This window comes from Pygocentrus nattereri, chromosome 29, assembly GCF_015220715.1.
Source record: "Pygocentrus nattereri isolate fPygNat1 chromosome 29, fPygNat1.pri, whole genome shotgun sequence".
In the NCBI taxonomy this organism is placed as follows: domain Eukaryota; kingdom Metazoa; phylum Chordata; class Actinopteri; order Characiformes; family Serrasalmidae; genus Pygocentrus; species Pygocentrus nattereri.
The window spans coordinates 14,818,192-14,836,559 of NC_051239.1; the positions used below are offsets into that span (position 1 = coordinate 14,818,192).

The following is an 18,368-nucleotide window of genomic DNA, read 5'->3' on the forward strand; positions in this document are numbered from 1 at the left end:
GCATTGTATGAACCATCTTCCCAGATATTATGTCTAATTTTAACCCTGTAACTGATGCACTGAACAAACTCACCATATCAAATTCACATAGAAGCAAAGCCTGTTTTAAAGCCACATCCTTTCCAGCCGACTCTGCCCACTGCATTTTAAAAGGAAGCACTCTGCGGCCAGCTATGAGACAGACCCTTGGCCGACTGCGAGACAGTCCCATACCGCCCCCTCCCCTTTTGTCATGTAAATGGCGCACTGGCACTGTTGCGGAGAAGCTGGACGATGTGTGAAGAGCTTGTTGTTAATGGCCAGGCCCTGTTGTCGCACACACAAAGACAGGCTTTAACATTGACCCCAGAAACCTCCCACCGAGCCCAAAACTCTTCCTGCACTTCAGCTGAAAGAGCTCTTTTGTTTGGAGGGGACAGGGTCCAAGGCATGAAGGGTGAGCAAAATGCAGGGGGGGGGGGGTTTAGTATGTGGGATAGGGTAAGAAGTAGAGACAATAGAAATTTTAACAGAGAGGGACTGCCATTAAATAGTACTCCTAGTAAAAATAAAAGGCTCAGTTTGGTTTCCTTGGTGCCTTTTGAAGTGTGGATGCCATCAGAGCTGTGACAACAGGACAATTTTGATTGGTGCATTTTCATTTTTCAATATCGGGTCAAAGGAGATGTGCCGCAGTAAGACGTCCCTGGCATTAATAATCGTGGAAATCATGGAAGTCTTTTTGAGAAAAGGAACACAACCATTCCTTCCAAAAACTTTGGCTGGTGTTTATTCAAGGATACTTGGCAAAGAAAGTAGTCAAGCCAGACTGTGAATGGATAATTGTGAAGTGATCCAAAAGAGAATCAAAGTATTCTTCTTAGGCCTCTGGAGAAACAGGAGGTGCTTGTCTCCACTGTATTTATTATATGTCTACTTTATGTATTTAGAGAAGGATATAGATATCAAAGTTACACATTGTTAGTCATTTAGAAACTAATCTACACAGACTCTAGCTGTTTAAATCAGATAGAGGACCACTGGTGGCATATTAGAAAGTAAATCAGATTCTCATTTCTTTATTCCAAAAGAAATATATCAAAATTCTGCACACATGCAGAAACACCGTTATTACAATAAGGTAAAAAAAATAAAGAAAATTTACATCTCTCCACACTGGGCAATGACGATGGGTAGTTTTGGTTTGTTGTTGGGTCCAGTAGGCACATTCTGCAACAGAGGTAAAGAGAAAAATTACCAACTAAAATGACTAATTACTAACATTTGCTTTTATTAAAATCCAAAGTATCTGTTGATTTGACTTCATTTCAAGACCAAAAGCTTCATTTGCATTGAAAACCATAGTGATCAGCAATAGATCACTAAAATAAGCAATGGTTTAAATGATTCTCTGACAGTGAAGGCATACAGTGCAGTCCATAAGTAACTGGACAGTTACAACATGACTGCATTTGAAACCATAATAATACAGTAGACCACAGTGATGAAAAACCAAATACTTTCAGTCATAAAGAGAAACTGATGAGGAGGTTTAAACACTATCCAGGATGCATGGCATTCCATACAGAGAATAATAGGATACTATATTCTCAGAGGGTTGACCACAAGATGCAAAACACTGGCAAATCTCAAGAGCTGAAAAGTCAGTCTTCTGTTTGTTAAAAGGTGCTTTAAAAAGAAATCTAAATGAAAAGTTCTGTGTCTCTTCAGATTGGGCAAAGATTGTGAGGAGAAAAAATTGAACTGCTCTTGATTCAGTGCAAACCAACTCATCATGAGTAGAACTGAGGTGCATCCATCTGCAGATGCAGAGAGCCAGACAAAGCTCAAGGCCTGCAGTTTTAGTAGTGTTGTGCTTGCATCACACATCCTCTTCAGGGAACAAACCGAAATAAGTGCACAGTTTTTATTATTTGCTGAGTTTATCATTCTGGAAAACAAAATGTAAACATATTAACGTTTGCAACATAAGTTCTGCAGTGTACAGAAGCATTTAAATGCTCAAATCTAACCACATTTCTAAAAACGGAATGGACTGTACTTTCAGCAGTAATATAACCCAAAACGTACCGTTAGAAAACCTCCAAAGTTGCTTTAAGCCAAGGAGTGGGATGTTGGACCAAATCAATCACCCTACCAGAACTCTATTTGGCATGTAGATCAATTACTGAAGAATAAAATCAAAAGACCCCAAAAGCAAACTGAAAATAGCTACACTACAGAGCATCACCATGCAAAATTTCCAGCAGCCATCAACTGCAAAGGATTAACAAATAAAAAGTATACATGCACACACACACACTATATATATATATATATATATATATATATATATATATATATATATATATATATATATATATATATATATATATATATATATATATATATAAATTAGGGTTAATTTGTCCCATTAGAATTTTGTCTTTTAAGGGATTACAAACAGTCATTATTTCATTTCAAATCCAGTGTGAAGGAGTACAGAGCCAAAACAACAAAAGCTGAATGCCTGTGCAGTGATTTATAGACTGCACTGAATGTAGGTCACTGAATGACATCATAGGATGTAGATGGAGATGGCATATGTTTATTTGTTCCTCACCAAGTCAGCTGATAAACCAAACACAACCTGAGCTCTTGATAAGAATAAGACATTTAAGATTGCTTTCTTTTTCAGGGACCTCAAAGACAAATAGTGGAGTTTCTGCACGGCCACAGGACTTGGGCTTGGGCTTTGTAGGGAAGAACTGAGTGTCTGAGTGGCTGGACTACGGCACATAAACTGGATTATTCAGATGTTCTGCTTGCCATAGTGGACTCTGTCACAGTAAAATCAGAAGCTTACCTCAATTTTTCTCATGACCAGCAAACCGTCCACCACTTTGCCTAAAACAAAGATAAAAAAATATTAAATAAATAATACAAACCTAGATTTGGATTACACAAACAATGTGGGGCCCTAGAGACTAATAATAATACTTTTCCTTTTAGTTAGAAAATCTCAACATGCTTTACACAGGAATTTAGGTAAAACATTCAGGAAATACAACATCATGGTCTTAAGCTCACGATTACTTGTTTTGTCACACCTGGAGTACTGCCCAGTGGTATGGTCAAGTGCCGCTAAGAAATATTTAAAGAAAATTGAAATTGTACAGAACAGAGCAGCCAGATTAGCTCTTCATTGTTCTTTCCGTGTTAATGTGTGTGAAACGATTATCATTGCTAGCTGTGGAGGCTAAACTGACATTTAGTCTTCTGCTATTCATGCATAAAGCTATTAGGAATAATACACCTAATGTTACACATAAATACACAAAGGATTTTTTTTTTGTGAAAAATTTGTGTTTCCAGGTTTTTGTCATGAGTAGCATGTCAAGTGTGTTCTGGTAAGCTGGTGGTGCCAAGTCCACAATTAAATTGTATGTGGAGAACTGTTCTTTATAGGATGTTTTTAGCTTGGAATATGCTCCCTATTGACATCAAACAGATTCTAAGTAGATTTCCTTTTAAAAAGCTATTAAAACAGTATTTGATGAACCTCATATAGATATTGTCTTATTGTTGATGTTCGGTTTAAGTGTAGGTTATTATTAGTTACCGATTCTCTTGTTGAGTATCTGACTTATTCTTGAGTTTTATTTTTGTCTTGTTTATGATACAGGATGTTTGTAAAGATGTTTCCTTTATATTTTATTGTAATTGCTCTTGTGAGAAACTCAGGAAGACTAGCAACCACTTTGCGGAAGCTAATGGGGATCCAAATAAAGAATAAAAGGAAATAATTCAATCACAAAGAAGCCCAAATACTCCAGGCATATGCTCGCCTGCACATACATGGTTTTTAAATGTGGATTTAAAAACATTCATCAAGCTGGCACTCTTGAAGTTCTCTGGAATGCCATGTTAATGATCCAAAGATTAGGAGCTACATATGAAGATCTTCCACCAACTGAGCTGTAGATGATCCTAGCCTGCCTCAGTTTGGTGAAGTGGTCTACACCATAATGCTCTAACAGATCAGTGAGTCAAAGCAGAATCAGACCATGAGTGGCTTTAAAAGTCATAGAGACTCAATGCAGGTCTCATGCAGTGTAAATGGACTTGACTGGAGTTAGATGTTCAGACTTTCTTTTCCTGATAAGCTGCTGTTTAGAAACAGCTGGGCAACCAGCAGTCAAATCAAATATAAAAGCAAGGAGTAATTTCTTACCACCGTGTAGGGTTAGAGGTTTTAGATATTTTTCTCAAATGATAAAATGCAGATGTCTTAGTGATATTACTGACATGCCTTTAAAAGGCTAACATCTGATGTTATATCAAGGTTTTCTTAGTTGCACTGAAAAACCAGTTAGCTCAAGGATAAAATCTGCAGCTTTACTTCAAGCAGACCTGGGACCTAACAGTAACCCTTAAAATGATCTGAGTTTAACAGGAGGAAGTTCCTGAGCAGGCTTTGTGTCTTTAACACAATCTTCTGTTATGTGTAACTTTGTCACGGAATCTGATGTGGCATTGCAGATATTAAACTGTTTAGATGAAATGCAAAACACGCTCTTCTTTACTACCATGCAGTGGAGTTCCACAGGCCACTCACCAAATACGACGTGTTTCCCATCTAACCAGTCACACTTTGTGCAAGTGATGAAAAACTGGCAGCCGTTTGTTCCAGGACCACTATTTGCCTGTGAAGAGACAAAGTTTACACAATGGTAAAAGTCCTGTTTTTACACTGACCAGAGGAAATCCAGTAATATGTTTCCAAATTATGCATCAGAAAAATGCACAATTTTGTTATATGTATGAATGTACAGTGCATGTTATGAAAGCTCACTCCTGCCAGGAAGAGAACAGAATGGACTATTTTTTTCTTCTTTTGTTCCTTGCACCAGTATGTTAAAATTTAAATTAGGTAACTCAAAATATTGACTTGCTATGTTGAAATAGTGACTTACTTTGTCAATATTTTGACTCTGTATCTCAAAGATTTTTGACTTACTAAAATAACACAATAATGACATTAAATTTCTATAAAGTAGGCTATTAATTTCTAATAATAATAATAATAATATTTGGAGACAAGAATTCAAAATGTCAACGAAAAAATCTTTATTTCAACATATTAAGTCATTATTTTGACAAAATGAGTCAGAATTCAGAGAAATATTATTTCAATATAGTTTGCCATTATTCTGAGATGTCAAAAACATCGAGAAACGTTGTTGACATATTGAAAAAAAGGAGTGTAGTAGCTCCACTATCTACATCATAATTTCTACAAAGTTTCAGCATTTGCCTAAACTCTCACCACTACCCAGATCTTATCATAGGATCAAACATGCAAGCCCAGCACAATCACGCCAACGTCCTTTCATTCATACATGTATGCAGCCTGTGTCCATCAATTAGAACAATATTCACATATTTGGATAACGTGAGAATGATTTACCATAGACAGCAGGCCGGGAGCAGAGTGCTTCAGTTTGAAGTTTTCATCTGCGAACGGACCCCGGTAGATACTGCAAATCCCTGTGCCGTCTCCCTGTATGAAATCATGGATTCAGCAAAGCAAGCTGGCATACTCACACACATAAAACTACAGTTTGTTATTTAGTTATGTATTTTAATTTGCTCTTCAAACAAATAACTGCTTAGTGTTGAGAAAAACAGCTTTAAATATTTTGCCAGAGTGCCAAAGACTTTTGCACAGTATTGTTACTGACATATTTTCTTGAAACTGAACAATCCAGCCGTCCTTTTATTACATTAAAATGTAATCAAGAACGGGCCAATTCCAACATTACTGCTATATGTATATTAATGTTGCCAGTCTGGTTGCTCTTTGCATTGTGTTCAAATTTCATGATTAATAATGATTAACATACCACAAAAACAGTCCAAAATTCCTCGGGGTAAAATCTTGTCACATTAACTTCTATTTTACTTCTGTTAAGTTTCTATTTGGAATATGTACCTTTGTAGACACACAGTGCAGTGCAAGTCTTAGGCACCATAGCACACTATAGAAAAGCATTTATGCTGGCCGCAAGAATTTCCTTCATTTCCAAAAAACAAAAACACATTATCTCATCAGCTTTAGCTTAGCTTAGCTTAGCTTAAATAGTAAAGTTTAGTTCCAGATTTCTTCTAGAAGGTTTTGTTTTGACAGCAACCACTTAGTGATTACTACAGCGCCACTTGATGATTTTGGCCACTAGAGGGACTCAGTGATTTTCACAAGAATCTGAACTGTCACTGTAAAATCCATCCCACACAGAAACTTAGGTATCAGAAATGTCACTGTTCTCTATATCCTTAAGATTGAAGACTCCAAATCTCTTACCATGCATTTACTTTCATGTAATCTAGGGAGACGTACTATTACTTAGCTTACATGATGTATAATTCATGCTGTACTGCACTTCGTCTTTTTACCTTTTGTAAACTGTTAGTAATTTGCCTTAGTGTTTCCTTGTATAAGAGTGAGGATCTGCGCTATTTGTACTGGTATTTTGTAGTAATGCCAGATTGTAGACTGTATGAAAGAAGGGCATCTACTGGGTAAATTATGGGTAAAATGTAAATGTACCCTCCATAGGTACAGCAATGGTCAATTAGGCACTTAATGAGTTCTTGAATATACACTACATTCACTTTCCTAGTAAAAAAAGACATTTTGTAAGTAAAAAATAAGAAGCCTGGAGTGAAGACGGATGCATAGAGTCAATATAATTTAAAATTATAACTACAAAAAGTTTTTTTTTTCTGTGAGCAAATTAGAAACGGTATTTCATTCTCTTTTACTAGTGTTCTTGAGTTCCAGTCCTGGAGGGTCCATCACAGCTCAAGCTCACTTGGTTAAACTGTCATTTGCCTAATTAAGTGGATGTGTTTGAGCAGGGAAATCACTAAACCACCAGACACCAGCCCTCCAGGAATTACAGAGCCCTGCCTTGTACTGTATCCACTTTAAATAATTAATCTTGTTAGCTTTACCAATCACATGACCCAGAGTTTGGTAATAACTACTTACAATTACTTTAGTACTTATACTTTAAAGGTGAACGAAATGGTACATTGTAGAGAAACATATTGACTACCTTATTGATTTCTTCACAGTGGTGGTGACAGAAACCAGGGCTCACGATGTCCATAGCCATTGTATTTACTATATAAAATGACCAGTGAACATACACATCTTCTAAGTTTTTATATGTAAAGTTGATGATGGTACAATAGCAGTAAATCTGAAAAAATAAGTTCTTTGTTGACTATTTTGTCTTACAACACCCTGCAAGTATCCCTGCACCGTTAACATGTTTTAAGCCAAAGCTTTATCACAAAAGTATCATAAATATGGCAATGTGGTATTAATCATAACCATTTAATGTAATTTCTTTATGAGGGAGCTTTTAGAGGTATGGATCGCTTCAGACGTCTGGTTCCTATCACCACCACTGTGAACAACTCTGACTCTCTAAAGTTTGTCTAGAAATGGAGCATTTCACATCAACCACTCTGAAAGAGTGTTTACATCTTAACCATTTAATTATGCAGAAATAAATAAATAAATAAAAATATATTTCACACACACACACACACATACATACATATATATATATATATATACACATACATATACATTATATACATTATATATATATATATATATATATATATATATATATATATATATATATATATATATATACACACACACACACACACACATACATACATACATACACACACACCAGTAAACCAAGTCAGTAGGTGTGTTGTGTTCATCAACCCTGAAATTTTTTCTAAGGCAGCTGTTTACAAGCTAGTGTGGCACTTTTACCAAAGCCTGTAGTAGAACCATAAAGCAGGACTGCAAACAACGACAGACACATCAAACTGCACTTACAGTAGACACATTACTGTCTTGTGATAAAGCTGTTCAAATAACCTGTGCAAACATGAGGTATCAACATTTAAAAGTCATAACCGCGCCTTGTTTTTCTGACTACTAGGGCTGCACAATAAATTGTATTGTTATTATTACTGTGATATAAATTTCTACGATAAATGCAATATTAGAGCAGTGATGACCGAACAATTTTAATTACCTCATATGCACAGCGTCAGAGAGACGTCATTATATTACTGGCACTAACGGTTACAAGCCTGCTTCTCTGTGCTGGGGCTGAACCTGCTCTCCCATGCAGGAGACGAGAGACTTAACCATTCAGCCATTCGGCCAACCACAAAACACACACTCAGAGACGTTAAAGTGTTGGCTCCTAACTCAGCTTTAATGGAAATTCATCTCAAACCAGTGCAATGGGAAAAACATGCAGCACACTGGCTAACTCAGGCTCGGGTTTTTTTCTGCTAGCCAGCTGGGCTACTGAAGCTTGTTACCTTAGGACACTGCGCCTACAACTAAAAGCAAGAACGTTACTTGAAATTAAACAAGAATATGTACTTGTTCTTCTGTGCCTATAAAAAATAAATAAATATGTATTTGGTTTTGGGGCCTCTATAGAGAAACTTGAGGTAATGCTGACAGTGCACAAAAAATGTGCTTGAAGTTCTGATGTAAGTAGTTGTTAGTATTTCACTTCTTTTTATTTTGCAGAATAGTAATTGGTGCTTTTATAATTTTGTACTTTGCTATTTGTTTAAAGAGAGGTTAGGTTTCTGTTTACACAGCCTAAAAAATGTCTGCACCTGCATTCAATCCAACCAGAGACACATCATTTTAATAGTTACTGGACGCTTCTTACATTGTCATAAAATGTGATAAAGCTGTCGGATAACATGATGACAATCTCGTGCAGCCCTGCTGACTTTACTGTATTTTGCTTTGAAGGACCCATTTCATAGAAAATACATACACACTTTCTAAGCTGCTTCTCCATCACGGTTGCGGGTCATAGAAAATAATCTTCCTTTTTAAAAATAAAAGATGTAGAATTTATATATAATTCCACATACACTGATCCAGCATAACATCATGACCAGCTCTCCTTGTTTCTACGCTCAGTGTCCATTTGATCAGCTCCACTTACTGTATAGCTGCACTTTACATCCACAAGGTGGACGGACAAGGTAGGAGTGTCTAATAGAGCGGACAGTGAGTGGGCACAGTGTTTAAAAACTCCAGCAGCACTGCTGTGTCTGATCCACTCGTACCAGCACAACTTATGCCAACACACCACCACCATGCCAGAGTTACTGCAGTGCTGAGAATGATCCACCACCCAAATAATGTCTGCTCTGTGAGGGTCCATGGGGGTCCTGACCACTGAAGAACAGGGTAAAAGAGGGTAATAAAGTATCAGAGAAACAGATGGACTACAGTCTGTAACTGTAGAACTACAAAGTGCAGCTATACAGTAAGTGGAGCTGATAAACTGGACAATGAGTGTAGAAACAAGGAGGTGGTCATGATGTTATGCCTGATTAGTTTATATAAACCAAGCTTCAAAAACCATCCAGTTTGAATTTATTGCTTATTCTCTGTCTCAGATGCTCCACCCATACAGAAATGAGGTGTGATATTCTCTGCACACAAAGCTGGACACAATTATCAAGATTCTGTCATTAGCATTCTGATTGGCTATCCGTCTGTATATATGCACTTCTGTGCATTGCTTATCACTCAGGCTGGAATCAGTTTTGTTTTTCTTGCTAAATTCTAGTTCAGTAATAATGGACAATTGTCTGTGTGTGTGGGGCAAGGCTGAAAACCAAAGTAGAATGACCCTGAATTTCCAATCACTTAGATGGCAAAGCATTAAAAACTGATGTGTCTCTGTAATGAATACAATTATATGGGCTCAGGAATACTTTGGAAAACCCTTGTTAGTAAATACAGTTTCTTAGCTAAGTGGAAGCGATTCATTAACAACATTAACAACATTATAAAAAAGACGCCACTGACTTCTCTTGGCTAAAGCTCATCTGACATGGACTGGTGCACAGTGGAAAAGCATGCTGTGGTCTGACGAGTCAACCTTTTAAACTGCTTTTGGAAATGATGGACGTTGTGTTCTCCAGGGTGAAAAGGAAAACCACCATCCTGACTGTCTCCAGCACAAAATTCAAGTCGTCATCTGTCACAGCACAAGTGTGTAATACTGGGTACATTTCTGAGCAACATATGCTGCCATCTAGCTGACATCTTTACCAGGGACGTCGCTGCTTGTTTCAGGAAGATACTGCCAAACACCTTCTGCACATGTTAAAACAGCATGGCTTTATGGTAAGAAAGTGTGGGTGCTGGACTGGCCGGCCTGCAGTCCAGAGCTGTCCCTCACTGAAAGTGCGTGGAACATAGTCAAGTCAAGTCAAAGTTTATTTAGTATATAGCGGTTTTTACAACAGATGCTGTCACAAAGCAGCTTTACAGAAAAATCCAGGTCCAAGCCCGGATTAGCGTCGCCAATGGCGACAGTGGCAAGGAAAAACTCCCTCAGAGCAAGAGGAACAAACACACACACACACACTATATATATATATATATATATATGTGTGTGTGAGATTGTGTGTGTGTGTGTGTGTGTGTGTGTGTGTATGTATATATATATATATATATATATATATATATATATATATATATATATATATATATATATACACACACACACATACACACACACACACCACATACATGGAACAACTGTAAATATGGTCATATGATCAGTGGCTTCAGTTCCATGTCACGTATTGTATAGACTACCACACCTAGAGTGCAAACACACCAGACCCTAAGCAAATTCCCGGCTTAAACACACCCTGTATACCATTCAGACGCAAACTCATAAACTCATGTGATCCACAAGCACAGAGAACAAGACATGTGACCTGCTTTCTTCAGATAAACAGCTCAAACTTACATTAACAAAGTCACCTCCTTGAATCATGAAGTCCTTTATCACCCTGAAAAAGAAACGAGAATTACATGTAAACACATAAATCAAGATGGCTAAAACAAACAAAAAAACAAAACAGTACATGTACAGGTAGAGGTGTTATTTGAATAGTATTTATGTATGTGGTATATTTGTGTGGGGTGGGGGGGGGGTGGGGTGGGACTGAAGTGTCAATCTTTTAGCATAACTGTACAACAAAACAGCGTATCAGTCACTACACTGAGATGGAGCAACATTACAATATCACCTCGTGCAACTTGCTGGATATCAAAACACAAAACCAGGTCATCTTAACACTGACAGTCATTTATGAACCCTGTCTTTATGTTTGGTTGTGCTGTTAGTCTTCAGATTTAACACAGTACTGGACTTAATGTTGCAAATGTCATTGAAGCAAGTGCACAAAAAACAAAAAAGGTCAGACAACTAGGTCACTGCTTACAAAGAAACTCTGCATGGACATCTGTGCTTAAATAAAGGAGCGCCTCTTTAAATAACCAAGTTGAAGGAGTCAATAACTAAATAATAGATTCCCTTTTATTCAACCTGTTTCATGTACTGCACTGCTGAAATTTACCCTGTGCTTCATTCAACAAAATAGGCAGCACTGCATTAGTGAACGGGTCCATGCACTGTTTGCTGCCTTTGGCTGTTTGATTTTGCTGCATTAAGCATGGCAACCAGAAAGTATAACCAGAAAAAGACTGTGTGCACCAACTCCTTTTAAAGCCTCGTCCTTCCAATTTATAAACAAGACCAGCCTTTCGTTTATACATGTTTATAAATGACAAAATTCTGGGTCATTTCTTGTGAAATACATAAACACTAAACAAAGTATATCATATCAATATCAATACCAGTATTTCCTCTGTCCACTCTATTGCCACCTTAACTATTCTGGCAAAAACTGGAAATGCAACCAACTTCTAAGACTGAACTAATGAGGCGCTTTACTGTCACAAAATTAATTCAACTGAATTGTCTTTTCTGGTGCAATGTGTGCAACTATTAAAACACAAGCCTAAAGTGGCCAAATGAACTGATTTGCCATTTTGCTTCCTAAGTGTCTACAGTTGCAAACAATCTTGTGCAGAGTGAATCAAAGCCAAGAGTAAAAACGAGTGAAAAGAAAGAAGAAGAAGAAAAAAAAACCTCATTCATTAGAATTAACTATACGGCTGACAAAGAAACTCATTACTCATGCTGCCCTCTAAACACGTTAGGGGACCAAGTTTGAAGAGCTGTTGTGTGTTTGAGCTCCAAGGTTATTATAAATAAATGCAATCATCTCAAATAACTGTTCAGGCATTTATGTAATAATTGTGACAGGCCTACAACAAAGATGCTTTTGTTTATGCTGACTTGGCAATGTTGTGGATGTGACGAGAACCTGAAGTCAGTCTTGTTTCACATTTAAACACATTTAAACAATCCACAAAGTAGGCTATTCTGCGATGTATGTGTGTGTGGTGTACGTAATTTTGTGAAGAAGTGAGTGAAATGATAACAGTATTTATTCAAATGTATTCATATTTTGATATTTGATCTATTTTGAAATATGAATTCTGGATATTATTTGATTAGACATTCATTTCAAATGCTACACAATCATAGAATTTACAGTTTTGTTCAGCGTTCTGGACGCATCTAACATTCCTTCCATTTCTTAATTTGTATCTACAGCTTCTAAGTGTCCTATTAACAATCTGAAAGCTGTGAAGTTACATTAGACTTGCATACTAATGTACTAAGAGTTATTATACAGACTTGAAAACAGCGATTCCATAAACCTAAACACTGATATATACACTCACTGAGCACTTTATTATGGTACACCTATCTTGTGTCTAAACTCAGCTCTACTTGCCTTATACTAGCTCTTTGTAGTTCTACAATAACCGACTGTAGTCCATCTGTTTCTCTGCATACTTTGATATCCCACCTCAACCCTGTTCATCAATGGTCGGGACCCCCACAGGGCCACCACTAAGCAGCGTTTTATTGGGTGGTGGATCATTCTCAGCACTGTGGTGGCATTGACATGGTGGTAGTCTGCTGGTGTGTGTTGTGCTGGTGTGAGTGGATCAGACACAGCAGTGCTGCTTGAGTTTTTAAAACGCTGTGTCCACTCACTGTCCACTTTATCAGAGTCCTCTATATCTTTGGTCCACCTTGTAGATGTAAAGTCAAAGATGACAGCTCATCTGTTGCTGCTCAGCTTGTGTTGATCATCCTCTAGTCCTTCATCAGTGGTCACAGGACGCTGTTGGCTGGATATTTTTGATTGGTGGACTATTCTCAGTCCAGCAGTGACATAAAGATGTGTAAAAACCTCTGATCCACTCAGATCTACAACACACGCTAATGCACCACCACGTCAGTGTCACTGTAGTGCTGAGAATGATCCACCACTCAAATAATACCTGCTCTGTGGTGGTCCTTTGGGGGTCCTGACCACTTAAGAACAGGGTGAACGGGGTCTAATAAAGTATGCAGTGTAATAGTAGAACGTAAAAGTGCACCTATATGATAAGTGGAGCTGATAAAATAGACAGTGAGTGTAGATTCAAGGTAGGTGCACCGAACCTCCACCCCTCTGAGAGAAATTAAAGCAACATTTGAACAGGCTCTGCAGCAACAATCTTACCTGTGAAATGTGCATCCTTTGTATCCAATCGGAACGCCGTCTTTCCTGTGGAAACAATTTGCATGGAGAAGGAAACCAACAGAGAAGGACAAGTAAGGTGAGATGCAGCATAGAAAGCTCTCTTAGCCAAGAAATGATGTCACATTTTTTACTGATAAATCATGAAATAAATTTATATTTTATTACAAATTCCAATAACCAAATATGGGCCATTAACTGGATATGCAAACAATATGCAAATATTGCTGCAGCGAGACATTTGTCTTTGATATTTGCTGTATACACTGCATGATCTTTGCATGTTATGTTTACATACATATAGTCTGAACAGTAAACAGTGTTAGTGCGCATGTTAATTTCATATTTGTTAAAATATGAATGTGATATTATTTAAATTGAGTTATTTTGGTCCTTTAACGAAATGTCTAATGATATAATATCTGAGGCGACATGATTTCATCATATGTAAACGTGATCCTACCAAAACTTGTCATTTTGTACACAGTTCCTAAAGTCAGGTGTGAAATAAATAAGTGAAACACAACAGTGGTGTCAAGTTGGCCCCAGGAGACAGAGTTAAGAATCCTCAGACCAGGTTACCTGAACTCCCCAGTGCAGAACTGCCTGTAAGACAATACAAGGGTGTGTCACTGAAGAGATCACAAAACAGATGTAAAACATGCTTTACATATCGCCTGCCTTGTGTGGCTGCACTGATGAGTGGATTTGTGCTTCATAAAAGTCCTAATGTTTAATTTTAAGAACAACATGCAAGTCTGGGTACGGACACTGTGCATCAACACAGTTCAAACACAGATCAACAGTCTTTACACTACAGACGGTTATTAGTCATATGAATTTTCCAGCTAATACTCAAACCAAACCATACTCAGCTTTCACTATATAGTTGTAAAGTGTGGATGCTCCTTGTAAAATGCCGTGTTCTGTTGATTTTCTAAGTGAAAACACCCTCAGAGAACACACTTCTGGAGATTTTAATGCACAATTATTGTTTATATGCTGACATAACATATTATATTTGGCAAAAATATCAAATATGGTCTGTGTAAAAATTATGGCACCTTTACATAAAGTTTATACTTTATATTTTGTGTTTTATTTTTTTCTCAACGTGTAAAACTGTTGAGAAAATGTGTTGAGAAGGAAACTGTTGTAAAAATGTGAAAAAGGACTTTGGAAAGCAGATTAGATGGGCCAGGTGGGGTCAACTAGGCTTGGAGCTGAAATCTGCAGGAAGATAGCTCTCCAGGAGTGGTCTTGGTAACCACTGCTATAGAGGACGTGTTAACTTATTTTCAACATGTAATTTAACCAGGGATGTTCAAACTTTTTCTTACAACTGTTTAGGGGGGGTAGCATTGAAGCAAAATTAACAGACTGAAGACCCTCTCTTACCTGAAGTTCTCTGCAGTCTTAGGAACAACATCAGCAAACAGCTCAATCTTCATTCTTCCAACCTCCTGAGTAGACAAGCAACATTCAGTGAAAAGTGAGCATGTTTTAAGCCATAAATGAGAAATTTGGCCTATACTTAATTACATTTACACTTAATTGAACAATAATAAACATATATACAATAAACTCTATACATATGCTTTCCAGGATTTCTGTGTATATCGTCATTGTTGGAGCATAACATTAGGTATCGATTTAGGGCAAAAAAGGCTACGTTAAAAGGCTTATGTTACACTTACATGAGGCTTTTATAACAACTTGATTACCCCTATATAAACATTTATGATATTTCAACAAATAGCAGTTGTCTTAAGACTGTGATCGGTGGCTAGATTTGTCATAAAGGCTGCCTTGGACACTGTCATAAAAGGCTTGTGTGTCATATGCCTCACAAATGATCCCCTTCAGCTTTGTCATAATTGAAAACACCAGCTTTTCACTGCCAAAAGTTTGACAAACAGGCCAACATAAATGATCCAAAATGACTTCCAAATGACGAAATCTTGTCACACAAACTACAACAGAAAGATAAGAATGTTTGGTCCTTCTCCTGATTCACTTTCTCTGTGAATCTGCAGTTTTTGCCACAGTTCAGGCATGTAGGTAAACAAATAAACACTGAGGCAAAAGCTGCTGATTCACAGAAAATGTTACGGTGATGCATGAGACTCTCTTTAAGAAACTTTTTTCTGGTCTAACTCTTTGTCCACCATATGTGCGCTGTTTTTCTTCACAAGAGCACAGCAACCCCAAGGGCTCTCTATCTTTCACAGGTGCCGGTACGATACATGAGGAAGTACATAATATCTTGTCCTGATCTGGTTATGATATCATCTGAGAAGCCAAATGACAGCAGACCTGAGGCACTGTTTGCATTTTTCAACTGGATAACAAGGAAACAGTAAGTATGGATGGAACAGAAACTTCCAGCAGGCTCAAAAAATTCTTTTTATCGTTTTTGCAATATTATTTTTATTTTCCTTCATTTTTTCCCCTTTTCTTTCCTCCACCCCAATTCCAAAAAACTCAGAGAGTCTGTGAGAAAGAAAGAGCAGGGGTTCGCCAATCTGTGAAAAACCGCATCTAAAAAGTGAACAATTAAAGTAAACAATTTCAGAAAAATGTGCCTCAACCTAAAATTGCAAAGACTTTGAATATCCCACCATCTACAGTACATAATATCATCAAAATATTCAGAGAATCTGGAGAAATCCCTGTACGCAACAGACAAGGTCGACGGTCAATACTGGATGCTCGTGATCTTCGGGCCCTCAGGCAGCACTGCACTGAAAACAGGCATGATTCTGCACTGGAAATCACTGCTTGGGCTCAGGAACGTTAAAAGTTAAATGTATTTACGCCTGCAGCACTGTGTGTCGGACAGAGTGGTCAGCAACATTGGAGTCCCGTAGGAAACTGTCCTCTCTCTCCCTTCCTCTTCAACATCTACACCACGGACTTCAGCTACGGCACAGAGACTTGCCACCTTCAGAAGTTTTCTGATGACTCTGCATTAGTTGGATGTATCAGCAGGGGTGATGAGGACGAGTACAGGACGACGGTGAAGGACTTTGTCGCAGATATCTGGGAGTGTATGTTGACAATAAACTGGACTGGGCTCTATTTTCGTCTCTATTTTCTGAGGCGCCTGCGGTCCTACAACATCTGCCGGACTATGCTCAGGATCTTCTATGAGTCTGTGGTGGCGAGTGCTGTCCTCTATGCTGTCGCATGCTGGGGAAGCAGGCTGAGGGTGGCAGATGCCAACAGACTCAACAAACTGATCCTCAAGGCCGGTGATGTTGTGGGTGTGGAGCTGGACTCGCTGACGGCCGTGTCGGAGAGGAGGACACTGTCTAAGCTGCAGGCCATTATGGACAATGGCTCCCACCCACTCTATGACACGGTGATGTGACACAAGAGCTCATTCAGCTCAAGACTCATTCTACTGAAATGACCACAGAGCGCCACAGGATGTCATTCTGTGGTCATTAAACTCTACAACTCCTCCCTCAATATGCAATAACTCAGAGATGCAATCATTTGAACTGCTTTATACAGTACGTTTCACATTTATTATTACAGCCACTGCCACTCACTGTATTCATAAGAATTTAAACTTGTACATATTGCAAATTTCTCTTTTTTGTTTGAACTTATAAAAGAGTTTATTATTATTTTACATAAATAGTTGCAACTGTAATAACTGCAATTTCCCTCTGGGATCAATAAAGTATCCTGATTCTGATTAAAGCTGTGTCATGCAAAGTAGAAACCACAGATAAACAGGATCCAGAAACACTGCCAACTTCTCTGGGTCCAAGCTCATTTAAGATGGACTCAAGCGAAGAGGTAAAGTGTCTTGTGGTCCAATGAATGAAATTTGAAATTCTTCTTGGAAATAATAAACACTGCATTCTCCAGAGTAAAGACCTCCCAGCTTGGTATGGGGGAGCATTAGTGCACATGGCATGGGTGTCTTGCACATCTGTGCAGGCAACATTAATGCTTATTCAAAAACATATGCTGCCATCCAGACGGCGCCTTTTTCAGGGAAGGCCTTGCATATTTCAGCAAAACAATGCTAAACTACACCAGCATCAACCACATGGCTTCGCAGAAGAAGAGTCCAGGTGCTGAACTGGTCTACCAGCAGTCCAGACCTTTCAAAAACAACAAACATTTGGTGCATCATGAAACAAAAAATCTGACAAAGATCCAGGACTGTTGAGCAGCGAGAATCCTACATCAGACAAGAATGGGACAACATTCTTCTCCCAGCAATTGGTCTCCTCACTTCCCAGACATTTACAGACTGTTAAAAGAGGGGACGATACACAATGTTAGACATGGCCCCAACTCAACTTTGAGATGCGTTGCTGCCTTGAAGTTTTAAGTAAACGTTTTTCATGAAACATCAGATATGTTGTCTATGTTCTGTTGCGAATAAAATACAGGTCTATGAGATCATTACAATCTTTTTTTTTAATAGATTTATTTATATTTTATATAGCATCCCAACTTTTTTGGAATTGGGCTTGCATTATTATGTTTTTGTCATCACTTTAAGAATCATAAGGACAGTCTTTCCTTTTGAAGCGTTCTTCAAATAAATCTTCTTTCTCTCTAATCAAGTATGTTTAACACAAGAATGCAGGTTCAGTGAGAACTGAAGTCTTTGTCAATTGTGCTGCCACAGTAGGTAACTGTAGGTTGACTTCTGCCTACACATCTGCCCACAAGGTCTAGCTGAGGAGAAAAAAGGCGTACAAGTCCCGAGTTGTCACTGGCCTGTGTGGGCTAAGGAGGGGGTGACCCGGCCC

The 18,368-nt window shown here is 38.1% G+C and overlaps 1 protein-coding gene across 1 annotated transcript in view; it reads right to left on the reverse strand.

The window, feature by feature from the left end:
- Positions 1–746: 746 nt before the first annotated feature.
- ppih (peptidylprolyl isomerase H (cyclophilin H)) overlaps positions 747–18,368 on the reverse strand; it is a 38,396-nt gene continuing 20,774 nt past the window's right edge. The window contains exons 2-9 of the mRNA XM_017705763.2: positions 14,986–15,050; positions 14,170–14,193; positions 13,570–13,614; positions 10,887–10,929; positions 5,450–5,542; positions 4,598–4,685; positions 2,846–2,886; positions 747–1,209 (exon numbers count right to left, since the gene is read on the reverse strand). Coding sequence (XP_017561252.1) covers positions 1,141–1,209; positions 2,846–2,886; positions 4,598–4,685; positions 5,450–5,542; positions 10,887–10,929; positions 13,570–13,614; positions 14,170–14,193; positions 14,986–15,050 — 468 coding nt within the window. The 3' untranslated portion in view covers positions 747–1,140. The remainder of the gene's footprint in view (positions 1,210–2,845; positions 2,887–4,597; positions 4,686–5,449; positions 5,543–10,886; positions 10,930–13,569; positions 13,615–14,169; positions 14,194–14,985; positions 15,051–18,368) is intronic.